Source organism: Buteo buteo, chromosome 13 (genome assembly GCF_964188355.1).
Source record: "Buteo buteo chromosome 13, bButBut1.hap1.1, whole genome shotgun sequence".
NCBI lineage: Eukaryota > Metazoa > Chordata > Aves > Accipitriformes > Accipitridae > Buteo > Buteo buteo.
Genome location: NC_134183.1, coordinates 9,182,925 through 9,195,975, shown reverse-complemented (window position 1 = coordinate 9,195,975; position 13,051 = coordinate 9,182,925). Strand labels below are relative to the sequence as shown.

Here is a 13,051-nt window from a genome sequence, read left to right as displayed (position 1 = left end):
CAGGGTTAATATTTACCCACTCAGCCAGGGTGGCTGTCCATCCCTGTTACAGCAACCTGGCAATGGGGGGGGTGGGGAGGGGTGGGAATTATACATTGCGTCTTTCTTTGGAAATTACAAAGCCTAGGCCAAGTTTCTGGAGGTCTTTAAAATGAGGGAGATACAGGTTATGCTCTGTCAGTTTGCTCCAGAGCTGTACGCTGCATTTTGTATATGAAAGTTTCAGTTCCAGAGGCTAAAGGATTGTCTGGTAGAGAGGATGGGATTTATTTGCTGGAAAGTTTGGCTGCTAGTTTCAAACCTGCAGTGGGGACACTGTTGATTCCTCTTTGCACTGACTTTTCCCAAGGTTTGAAACTGGGCATGATGCTTTTTTTTTTTCCCCCCCTCCTTCTCTGTAATGTGGTGAGGAATTGACAGTTGAAATATTCACTGTTGGAGCTGAATGTATTTCAATTTAATGTGTTTGCATTTGTATCTTTGGAATATACAAAGCCACTAACAGAGGGGAAAAGAGCTACAAAATATACTTAAGAATTTTAACTGTAGCTCACAGGTGAAAGATCTTTGTGTATTTTATTTGGTAATTTTAGTTTCTGGTTAACTGACTGTTCTCAAGAGGCATGATACTGAAGCTTGTATCATATTGCATACTTTTAGCTTTCTCAGGCATGGAGAGATGAAAGTATATCCTAAAAATATGCTAAACTTAAATAGTTCAAGTGCAAAAATAGGTAACGTTGTAACAGGAGATCTTGTTTCAGACTCCCCCTGTGTTGTTTGCAGATCAAACATGTATATGATGCGTGAAATAAAATCAGGAACTTCTGCATCTAACAAAAGCAAAATGACTGTGTTTCCTTTCCAACATCAGTGAAAAATGCAGGAAGTAGTTATGTGTTTAAATGTTGTCTGTGAAATCATGCAAATCTAAGCCAGTCATTCTAGCATGTTGTGGTCCCTTAAAAAGGCAAATATCAGGCTTATTCAGCTCGGACTGCTGCTCAGCAGCGAAATTATAGTCACTGTGGCAAATGGGCCTTCAAATGTTAACACCAGCAGGTAACAAAAATAGCATTTAATAACTTTCATTAGAGTTAGTGTTTCTAGGGCTTTGGGGCTTTGCTCTTTCAAATAATTTACATAATTTGCAGGTACAAGCTGCTGTGCCAGACTGTCCATCTGATTCTCTCTCTGATCAGAGCATATTAATGTACTTGTTTGATGGTCTGTTACCAATAATTACCTTGGATTGCATTAGGAGCATTTCCAACATTGCAGCTGGTCTGTATTTTTCACTAAGTGTATTTCAGGGCCCAATTACAGGACTCTGATGTGTTATTGTTCCAGTGTGCTTGTTCAAGCTTGTAATTTTAATATGTTTCTACACTGTAAATTTATGAATGCTAAACCCAAGGCTCTGTCCTGAGTTCCCTGTGCATCCTGTGCTTGCAGCAGCTTCTGCAGAGATCATTTCAGCTGTTTCTTATTGGTTTTTTAAGAAGGGAAAGATATAGCTAGGAGATGGAGGCTTCTTCAGAGATGTTTATAGAGCAAAGCCTGAAGTTTGGTGTGCTGCGTGCTTGGTGTGGAGCAGGTGGGAAAGGGACAGAAACAGCTCAGCCCTGCTTGGGTCGGGCAGTGTAGGGGATTGTGAAGAGGTTTTCAGTAATTTTAGTGTTGAAGTCACTTTGGCACTTTAAATAAGCATCCCTCAATGCAAGGAAGGCTAGTGCTGATATTACTGTACACAGGGACAGCTCTCCCTGTTCTACTCTCAGTAGCGTGAGACACCCTGGGGAGAAGACCTGAAAAAGGCCTAGATTAACAAGTCTAGATTTTGGCCTCCTCTAGACTTCAGCTGCTGTTTCAGAAGCCTTTCTGGGGTCAGGGAGGAGAAAGTACAAAGGCTTAACCTTCATGAAAGACTCAAGCACTTTACCGTTATGATTGCCATTGACAATTCAACACGATGAATAAATTATTATTGCTATTGATTTGTTTCATCTTTCTAGACCATTTGTTTGCAGGGGATACATGGGAGTAACAGACATCTCAATGAAACTGAACTCAATCTTGAGAGCTGCTTTTGTGTTTATCCCTATCTGCTAGGCATCATCTGTAGATAGAGCTAAGATGTTTGGGCAAACCTGGTGCTTCTACAGAAGCAGGAAAACATTTAGTCCTTCCTAGGAATCAGTTGATACTTTACTGGATTGGAGTCTGCAGGGTTATGTGAGCCATGGATTGGTGGCTCCAGTGGTCTTGGGTGGATGAAATGAACAGCTGGAGTTGGCTTTAGCATTAGGAGCATCAGAAGTGTCTTTAAAAATACTTAGATGGGGACCTTTTCAGCTGTTTTATTTCCTTGATGCCTGGTGTGTTATATTTATACACAAAGATATTCATTTACCCAGGGCTTTGGCAGCCTTTGCTTTTATCTAAGTGAGTCTAGTCATTAACCTGTTTACCTTAATTACAGCTTTAGATAACATCAAGCTTTTCAGGTATGGCCTATAAAGAGTGATGCGGCATTGCATGTGTTTTAGATAGTGTTTCTTTCATGCCATCCTTTCTGCTCTCTTGCTTTTAACTGGAGGTTTGAACAGAACAAAGGCAAGAGGTTCTTGCCCAGCATCATTTGTCAGGGAGAGTTGCATTTGGAACATGCTACAACAAATTGATAAATTATGATTAATTTAACTTTGCAATGGAGGGGCTTTGTATACATGTGAAAATATAATAATGGACCACTATGAAGTGAGTGGGTTGGATCAATGTTCTGAAGCCACAAAGCCTCGTAAAGATTTGTTAGATGTAAAGATCTTTATAATTAAGTAAAGTAGAACTGGACGAAGAGGGTATTTTTGTGCATACTCCCTCCACTGATCTTGTTGCAGTAACTGGGCTCCCTTTTGGGCTCCCTTTTGACCTTTACAGGGATGTACAGCTTACCTGCTTGGACAGATGCAGCTGATAGGGCTCAAGTATGTTTGCTCCCATGTGACACTGTACTCAGAAGGGTGTTTGGACCATGACCCTCTTAATGCTTTAGAGCAATGGATGTCATCCTGAGAGGATATTACAAAGTATTTCTGTCTAAATAGCAGTTCTAGAGCTGTCTGTAGCTGTTGAGACTGGCCTAGGCTATGGGATGGTCAAGCCTGTGCTCAGCAGCCAGCTGCAGGGCATTTTCGCTGGACTGGACTGTGTGTGGATGGAGCTGAGCTTGCCCTGCCAGTGCTCATCCTGGGTCCTGATGTGTACCGGGACCTGAGGGGCACTACTGTGCTCCCCAGCCCAAGCTGGGGAGTGACCATGACACTGCACACTCCTCCCCTGCAGCTGGGTCTGTTGCAGGGTGTGAGGGGATCACTCCTGGCTTGGCCTTATACCCTGCGTCTGAACGCGGGGATGGTGTGATGGTCTCTGAGTGCAGTCTCTTGCTGCATGTGGTGCCGGTCTGGCACCCAGCTGCTCATGAAAGGCTGGGATCTGCTTAGTGACAGAGGATGATCTGAGAGTCCCTTGCTGCCAGCTGGGTAAATATTCCTGCAGCAGTGGGAGATGCTGCATTATTAAATAAACCATCTAGCTTGCTTATATGCAGAATTAGGATAAGGCCTGCTTCCCACTGGCAAGTGCTGCTCAGTACTGAAGCTGCTCTGCTGTGTGTGGATATCAAGTGTTAATAAAATGGTCTTTCCAGCAGCACTGGAGATAGTTTTAGGACCCTTCTGTTCCATAGAGGCTACATGGAGGCTGAAGGTGTAACTTTCTTATTCTTAGCTTGTTTGCATTGCCATTACAAGGTGGAAAGTTCCAGTAACATCTGGTCACTGGGCAGGGAATGTAGGATCTTGACCCCTCCATTTCCTGGGCCTTGTTACGGTTCAGTGGAGGAATGTTTTCTGTTTTATTGTGTCATGGGGAGGCTGAAGGCCTGATGCACAATGGCATTTAGGTGCCCAGCTCCTCTTTCAGCCTCCTGTTCTGTAGAGACCATGGGAGTTGGGTGCTCCAACCCCAGAGCTCCTCTGGTTCTGCTTTCAGCGCCAATGTTGCTGAGCATCCAGAATGCAGACTTCGTCAGAGACCTCCATCCAGATTTCTTTCTGGGTCACCACTTGCCAAGTGCAGTTGCCCTAAAAACAGGCTGAGACCAAGCTATTGACTTTTAATTGTCAACGCATAAAGTTTCCAAGAAGAAAGAGGGCTTTGTGTTGCTTTAATGGGGACACACTGAAGTATAGTCGCTCTTTGAATTAGACAATGGGAATGTAAAGATTTTCTACAGCTCTAAGAGCATCTGAAGAGCATCAGCAGAAGGTTACATTGAGCAGAACAATGGCACAGTAGTTGGCTTGCTGAGAGGTAGGAAAACCCTTTGGAAGTAGTAACTCCACTTTTCTTCAGTGCTGTTCATTCCCAATTAAATGAGATTAATTGTACTGTTGAGTTCCACGAGTTCGGCATCCAAAATAAATACATAAATTAAGACAGGCGACAGTGCAGAGGCTGAACTGCAGTTTGAATTCCTGCCACCTCCTGTGGGATGTGCAGAGAGAGGAGCCCTTTACTCTTACCACCTGATATCCCGCAGAACACACACGAAGACTGAGCGCTCTGCTCGCCTCGCCTGAGCCGCTTTCCTTGCTCTCGGGAAGGTTTTCTTTGGCTGGAGCTCTGCAAGGTGCACAAGCCAGTTCCAAAGTGCCAGATGTGTGTGGAATAGGAAACGTGTTGGCCAGGCTCCAGGCTGTGGGACCTGCAGCACAACAGCGGCTGCCCAGGAAAATCTCCGGCTGCCAAGAACTAGAAGTGATGTCAGCTCTGGAAGTGTGTCAGATTAGAAACCCTTGTACTTTGCTCTCTGTGAAGTATTAATCTCCCAAGGCCTATGCTGTAATGGGTCCTGTCTGGCTTGGTGCAACTTTATTTGTTTTGTGCTGGAAGTGTCTGAGGGTTTTTGCATGAAGACACTGGAAGCTGTCAGTGGTTTAACTGCTTTGGGTTGGGTCCTGTTCTTGAGTCAATCCTGGGGCCTCTCTCAGCTGTACTAAAGATGGGCCTCCCCTGCCTCGAAGTGAAGGTCTATACCTTGTAATTGCCAGGCTGTGTGTTTGTAAGAATGGGCTGGGATTTTTAGGAATGATTGTACCTTGGGATCTTGCACGTGCCTAAACCTCTTTGAATTCCCCCAGCTGGATCAGTTTGTTGAAGAGAAGATAGTACCTCTCCCCCAAATACTAACTTTCTGTCTGCTCTTGGGACAGCCCCTTAGGGTGGTGGGTTGGTTGGTGACAAGATTGTGGCTGTGATGGGAAGCTGTTGGAGCTGTCCTCACACCAGCCAGTGAAGAACATGAGCTGTGCTGCATAACTGGGATGGGTTTATCTGCTGAGTTTATGGCAGTGCTGCATTTGCAGCTGGGGCATACGCTGGCTGTCTGAACCAGCATGACAGTGCTGTCCTCATGGTGATGTGCCGTTTGGGTGCTGGCAGTAAGCTTACTCACGGACCTTACTCAGGGATTGTGGATCAGCTGATGATTGCAGCTGTGCTAGGTGCTGTACAAAAAAAAAAAGCAACATAGATACACCAGTGCACAGAAAGGCATCCCTTTTGGTTTATGCCTGTATGTTTTGTTTCTAAAGTAATTACTAAAACACAACTCTTCCTCCTGTGAACAAAGCCATTTGTCTCCTGTTGAACAGTAACCTTTTATTTGCTTGTGCTGTGTAACAGAGCTCAAGGACATGTTTACTGCTGATAGCCAAAATTTCACCAGATCAACCATCTCCCTTGTCTAGGTCTTTCCTCCTTGATTTAAGTGGTTAAATCCCAGGGAAGGGAAATAACCCTGTGTACAAGGAGACAAGTGGGGTTTCGTGCTGTTCTCAGCCATGCAGTGCAAGCTCCCAACAGATCTGTGGGCTTGGAGTATTGTGTGTCTTGGATGTGAAAATACTGCTCTGAGCGTCTTGGCTCTGATCAAGTAATTGCATTGTCAGGAATCTGTCAAACCTCACTCTATTGCTAACTCACACTTCACCTGGTTATTTATGGTTTTGAAATTACAAAACCAAGAGAATTTATTCTTTTTCCCTTTTTGCTCAGTGGTAAGTTGGGCTATTCCTGCCTCCGTTTGATGTTGGGGAGAGGAGATGATAGGAGTGGTTTTTGGCTGTACCTTCTGATGCATGGTTTGGGAAGGGAGATGTTGGCTGGTTTAACGTGGATTTTCAGATGCCTGCTTTGGATCTGGAATCAAGCTTGCTGCTGGCAGGGGCTGTGCTCCCATGGAGGGCAAAGGACAGCTTTGTGCCTTGAAGATTTTTTACAACCTTCGTTCATCTGAAACGCCCTGTTTTTATGCCACTCAACAGGAGACTTTTTAATTTGCCTCACTGGGCCTGGACACTGGAGGTGGATGGCTGGCTGATGGAAGTGAGGAAATAGATGGGAGAAAAAAAAGTTTTTCTCCTGGGCTGTTTTTGTGTGTAATGTAGCCTAGGGGATAGCAACATGGGAGAGAGTAAAAAAAACCCTGCACAGCCTGGGTCAGAAAATATAATTTTCATGGGAACAAAATGCTTTTAACTTGCTGCATCAAAGACCCTCCCTTTCGGGGCATGCTCTACGTTTGAATACATCTGCATTGCCCCAGAACTCTGTGTACGTGAATGCACATGCATGTGGTATATATCTACATGTAAGTGTGTATTTGGACATACATTTATAATCTCAAAGCTGCTACTGTCCGCCTTGGAATAGCTCAGCAGTTTGCCAGGCTTAGTGGAATTTAGTATGAACTCTGCTGGTTACCCCCAACTGGCTGGGCACAGACTGCACTGTTCTTCTCTCCTCACAACTCACGACTCTGCTTTTGGCCCCTTTTCCCCCAGAAAAGTATTTTGAGATGTTCTCAGTTGTGTTGGGTCATTTCTGGGTAGTCAGTAGACGGGAGGGGGGGGGTGGGGGGGGAGGTTGTGTGCCGTGATGTAAAACCCTGCTTTGAATGTATATGTGATGTTGCCCACCGTAGGGCAGCACTGTACAGGGTTCCCTGGCCTCAATTTAGAGATCCATGAGCTGAAAACTTCCAGTTCTGCCAGGCTTTGATGCATGAAACTACATCCAGGAGGAGCCAAAGGCAAAAAGCTCTCCAGCTCCAAAGCACAGATCTGTAGCCGAAACACCTGCCTTGAACTGATGCGTGGAAAGACCTTCTGGCTTCTGACTTGGAAGCCCACCTCTGTGTTATTATGGATGTCCATTGGAGTAGTTGTATTTGCTGTATGAGGCAGGTGGCTGTTCTGGGTAGTCTTCACTACATTCGTTACAGCATTACCTCCAGCAGGTAAGAGGGTGAAGGCGAGCAGAAGGCTATGTGAGTGTGTGGCTGTATATTTAAGCAGGGTCGTATCCATTTCTTTCACTATACGAAGAAGAATGGAGGTTGGAAATAGTCAGCAGCTTCTGTAAGCACTTAACATTCCTGATTTCATTTGTCTTTGATCTCACTTGGAGTAATTTTACTCTCTTCTGATCCTTTCCCTTGAAGGGTCTTTTATCTCATTGTCAGGCTTGCTAATTTAGTGCAGTGTTTTGAACCTCCTATGTTTCCAGAGCCTGGAAGGTATTTTTTCCTTAATCAGGGAGTGTTTATACAGTTCTTTGAACATCTTGGGACAAGACTCGTAGTGGGGCTTTTTCCAATGCCAAGTCTGGGTCCTGGGTCCTGCTTCTCCAAGTGATGTACAGGAGTGCCTGGCATGGAGCAGGAGCCCATGGAGAAAATCAAGGCAGGAGGACGTCCCGTGTGTGTGGTGGCAGGGTGCAGGTGGGATGCCCAGCATGCAGAGCCAGCTGATTCCACGTGGCTGTGCCCACCCAGCCCTGCTGCATTACAGGAGAGTTGGTGTTGGAGGAGGGTAAGAGTAGGCACAGGCAACATTGGTGCCCATAATGCTGGTGCTGCACAAGAGCTGCCCGAGATGCGTTGATGTGTCGCTGCTGGCAGTGATGTGTAAAGGAGGAGTTGAGGGAGAAGATGCAGAGAGAAAGCTGGAGCCGTCGGCTAACGGGTCTGACTTGTGACCTGAGTTAATTCCTTGTCTCCTCAGTCTCTACTTGGGCTTCTAAAGACAACAAATTTAAGGAAAGGCAAAGGATTAAGACTTTAGCCAGCAAAGTTTCAACATCTTTTGAAATAAGCTCTGCATCACATGCCTCAGCCTTTGCCTCAGCAGCCCTACCTCCCTGGAGGTGGTGTATACACACAGGCTGACTAAGCCCCGTGTGACATGCTGCCAGGAGCAGCTACTTGAGGGAGATCCCTTTAGAGAAGTGTCTGGGTTGCTGCTTCTCTATGGATGGGGTTTCTCATGACAGTGGTGTGGCTCTGAGTGTGCCTCCTGTCCTTAGCTTAGCTGAGTTTTCCCCAGCCTCAAACTGTTAACCTTCTGTGTTTGGCCATGTCACCTTCTGCACATGTATTTGGTGGTAATTTGATCTGTGCTTAACTTCTCTCTATTTCATACAGGTTTTTTTTGTACCAGCTCTCTTGGATAGAAGTCTTCCAGTGGCAGTGTTTTTCCAGAGCATTTGGGGCAGCCTTTCAGCTTCGTGTTCCCCTACTTCTAGCCTCCTGTGGAGCCAGTGAGTGAGTTTTGTAGCTTGCTCAAAAGACTAATCTTCCCTAGGAGACATGAACAGGCAGAATTGCCCTTACAGGAGGGCATTTGCTGAAAGTCCCTGTGTAGTGGCATTCCTCAGCTTGCTCCTTGGCCTGAAGGGGGCTGGGCAGCAAGGAACCTGCCAGGGCTGTGCTGGCTGACAAATCCAGGAATTACATTGCGGTGTGTGCACGTTGGGAGCACGATGATGTCTGCTGCTTCCTGCTGTGCCTTCTTCCTGCAGAGTGTGAGTTAGCAGCACAGTGGAAGCATCTGTGTGGGAAGACCCTAAATCCAGGGACTGGCAGGCAGCTCTGTGTTGGTGGTAGCTGCCCCTTTGTCATGGGGTACAGTGCCTGGCTTTTGTGCGGGCTGCATAGCATGGTGTGAAATGGGCATCTCTGCATCCTGCCGGGGTTTGGCTTTGGGGGCTGGGAGATTGTCCCCTGGATGTTCTAGTGAAGATGATGGTGCTTGGGGCAGGGTCCGTTCTGTCCTGTAATGATGGCAATCAACATGCAGCAGATGGGTAAGATTCTTGTGTAGCCTCCTCATCACTGAAGGGACATAGCTGGCCAACATCAGGTTCTTGGTGGTCATTCTTCAAACCAGCAATGATGGCAAACCTGACAAATTCCTGTCCCCACAGGCTTGGGTGGGCACTGAATCAGCCCCGCTTGTGGGCAGGATTAGGCCGTTCCTTTCAGGGGCACCTGCAGTTTCCGGCACACGCCTTGAAATAATTCCATCTCCCTGCATGTGTAATTTTGCGTGTCATTGCCCCTAATTGCATGCTTAACACACACTCTTTTAAAATGTAGCCCTTTTATCAGCAGTAGGTAGTAGCGGGTTTAATAGGGTGTTTGAATTCCTATAAAATTAATCTGTAGCCTTCTGCGATAGGAGACGGGCAGGGAGCCATGTGGTTCATATCCAGTGTTGATAAACTTGTTATAGAGGCAGGAAACATTTCTGATTGGAGCAGTGACAAAATAATTTGGAGTGGAGCCATAAAAAGAGTGGATGGTGGTGGTTCGAGCACAGCAGAGATTGAAATTGCTGGTGTGTGGAAGCAGTGCTGCCAGCTAACATTGACTTAGTGTCTCTGGAGAACTCTAACAGCAAATGCATTTTATTAATGGCAATATTCTTTTAGGAAATGCTGAGCCTTTTTTCAGAGGTGGAGCTCTCCTACAAGTACATGGGTTGGAAATCAGCCGGATCAAGACCTCTTCAGCTTAGCTTGCTGCTGGTCACTGCTCTGGTGTCCGGCTGCAGCAGACAGATTGCCTAAGGGCATGTTCTGGGTACTGGCCACTTGCAGCTGGAATATCCTTTCCTAGTGGGGAAAAGCCATCCATCCATTTCCATTCTGGATTCACCTATATGGGATAAAACGCTCAGAGACAGCAGGTGGCATTTTTAGCTGTTCTTTTGTTGTCTTTCCTTTGAAATGAGTTTCCCAGTACATGAACATCAGTGGGAGATGCTGTCTTTCAGGATTCCCAGCTGGGCTTGAGCTCTTACTGCCAGTTCGCCCTGAGGGGGAACTGCTCCAACCAAGTTGTGATCATTGGCATTGGGATGCCAAGCTGGGCTTGAATACCTTTGCTTGCACTTAGTTGTCTTGTGGAGGTTGATCAGCCTTGGAGCAGGCTCTGGTATGCAGGCAGGTGAGGGGGACCCCTCACTTGTCATGGGCAGCCATGGCAGGTTGGGGCCCTTGCTGCATCTTCTGTGCTTGTTGTCACTTCACTTTCTTCCAGTTGTTCTTCTTTGCTTGAATCCAGCATGGAAAAAGTAAGTGTGGACAGAAGGGGTGGCTGCTGGGAACAGTGCAGGGTGGCAGAAATGGTGGAGGTTGTGCAGCCCTAGGGATGTGTAACGGACAATGCAGTGCACAAGTGTTGTGGGAGGTGCTGGTCACCTAACAGGGCTGAATTTCACCTGTTTCAGTCAATTTCACCACACTCATGGAGAACCGTGCTTCCTTTGCTGTGTAAAGCTGGGATGTGATTAAACCGAGGAAAGCAACCCCCGCTGCAATGCTGTCTTTTCTTTGCAGGGAGGCTGTTGGAAGGGGATTCTCTGGAGCTGAGCTGTAGTGCTGGTCCTGCAAAGGTGATACTGGAGCCAAACCAAGTCGTGGTTTTGGACTGTAACCTGGCCCCTGTTGAGCAGGTGATCAATATCACATGGAAGAAGAATGGGTTTCCATTAGTGGAGCAGGAACATCTCCATGTGCTTCCAAATGGATCACTCTTCATCTCATCCCAGGCTGTGGCAAAGGACAGTAAATATCCTGAGAGGGCTGGTGCTGAGGGTAATTACTCCTGCGTGTCTCACAGCTCCTTAGGGGCTGTCACCAGTCAAACGGCTGCAGTCAGATTTTCAAGTAAGTGTTGGGGTTTTTTGTTTTGTTGATTTTCTTTTTTTCCCTTCCTGGTGTTTATACAGACCATCTGCCTCCCAGAGAGTTTGAGATGAAGTGTCTATGAAGTGAAATTCTATTAATGATGTGTAGGTGGGATTTGGGATAGTTTACAAATAAGCAGTGGTGTCTTTCTGTTATCCCACTGTTAACATCCTGTGTAACTCTCCCAGGTAAGTGCCATCAGCGATGAATTAAAAACAGGACCCTCCTCACTCTCCAAAAGACAGTGCTTGTTTTTGCAGGGAACTTGACACTTCAGAGCCTTAAGTGCAGCACCCTCTGCCTGGGGAGGTGGCTGTGGGGGTCTGGCTATGACAGCTCTGGCTCTCCTGGCCAAGACTATTATGGGCTTGTTGCCCCAGTGACATAGATAAGGAGCACTGCCCTGAATCTGAGCACTGACTGAAGCTAAGGGGCTGGGTGATGAGGAAGTGGTTGGGCAGAAGCACCCATTGGCTTTCCTCTGCATGAGTCACCTCTGGATGCTGTGTGCAGGAGTGCACCTGCATTACTTGTGTGGGGACAGCTGGAAGGACTGGCTGTGTTTGGGACAGGGCCACTTGCATTGGTGTGCTATGTGCTCCCAGCTTGGCTGTGCTGAGCTCTTTATCCCATCCACATCTCAGAGATGGCAGTGGGTGGCCTGCAATTCTGTCCAGATCAGGATCTGCCCTGAGTGAAGAGTGTGGATACACTGAGTTAATTGCCAAGAGACAGTCAGGTGGACGTGGGTGGTCACCTGAGGGGCAAAAAGCACTGGAAACAAGCCAGGCTATACTTGGGTGGTCCAAGTTTCCCTTTGGCCCTGCTCTCAGTGGCTTGCTTAGATCTTAACAGGCTTCTAGGAGCACCTAGTACACTCCCTGTTTGGAACGTCTGGTGACACTGACAGCTTTACTGTGTCTGAATATGGCCTTATGAAAATGACAAAGACTGTGAACATAGCTGGGAACTGATGCACCAAGGGAGGCCTTGGGATCTTTCATCTTCTGTGCTGTGAGGCCATGATGGACAGGATGTTGGATGTCTCCCCTTCTGATGGCTTTTGTTTGTGAAAGCTTAGCTCTGCCTTTAGCATGGTGAGTAGCGGAAGAGCAGGAGCTTAATCTTTGGCAAAGCGACTTATCTGATGAGAGCCCAGGCTGGTGACTTTAGTGAGCAGGGCTTTTGAGGCTCTCTTTGTGCCTGGGGGAGCCGAGGGAGGTACCAGGGTCCTGGTGGGGACAGATGCACTGAATTTCAGTTCCCAAACATGCTCTCTTAAAGCACAGTGCTGCTGATTTTAGGTGTGGGAGGAAAACAGGTAAGCCAAAACAGTTTTACAATGCTTTGGTGCCAGTGAGCATGTCCTAGCACAGAAGGATGTGTCCAGCACCCTGCTTTTCAACTGCATTATGCAGCAGGAGAGCAGTGTGCTCGGGGCTTCTGGATGAGGAAATCTTTGTGCATCAGCATGGTCTGAAATGCCTACAATGAGATCCTCTCCTCCCACAGAGACCAAACTAGACTGTGGCATTGGACTTGTGCTCCCAGGAAGCCTTCTACCATCATCTCTTTCTGTGTCTGACAAATCTTGGCAGGCCCCCATGGCTAGGCAGGACCCAGAGCTCCTGGCCCCATGGCTACCTCTCCTCCCCTCTTCTCTCTGATGCAGGTTACTGGGCTGTTCTTGTCCTTGACTTTCTAATGGCACATTTGAATGGTGTTGGCAATGTCAGAACTGCAAAAGGGGGAGTTTGAACTGAAATGGGCAGGCAGAGCAGGGTAACCTTTTCTGAAATCTTTTTGCTAATCTGAAAGTTCCCCTCCTGCAGTCCCAGTTCTTGGTGCTGGGCCTGAAGAGCTGGGTGCAATGCAAATGAGGAGCTGATCAAATACTTTCCAGCCTGTCCTGCTGTGACAGGGTGGTCTGGTCTCGTAAGGACTTGGAAAAGCT

At 47.0% G+C, this 13,051-nt stretch overlaps 1 protein-coding gene across 1 annotated transcript in view; it reads left to right on the top strand.

Moving 5' to 3' along the window:
* Nucleotides 1-13,051, top strand: part of IGDCC4 (immunoglobulin superfamily DCC subclass member 4) — a 100,442-nt gene that overhangs the window by 22,308 nt on the left and 65,083 nt on the right. Inside the window, exon 2 of the mRNA XM_075044605.1 lies at nucleotides 10,747-11,076. Coding sequence (XP_074900706.1) covers nucleotides 10,747-11,076 — 330 coding nt within the window. The remainder of the gene's footprint in view (nucleotides 1-10,746; nucleotides 11,077-13,051) is intronic.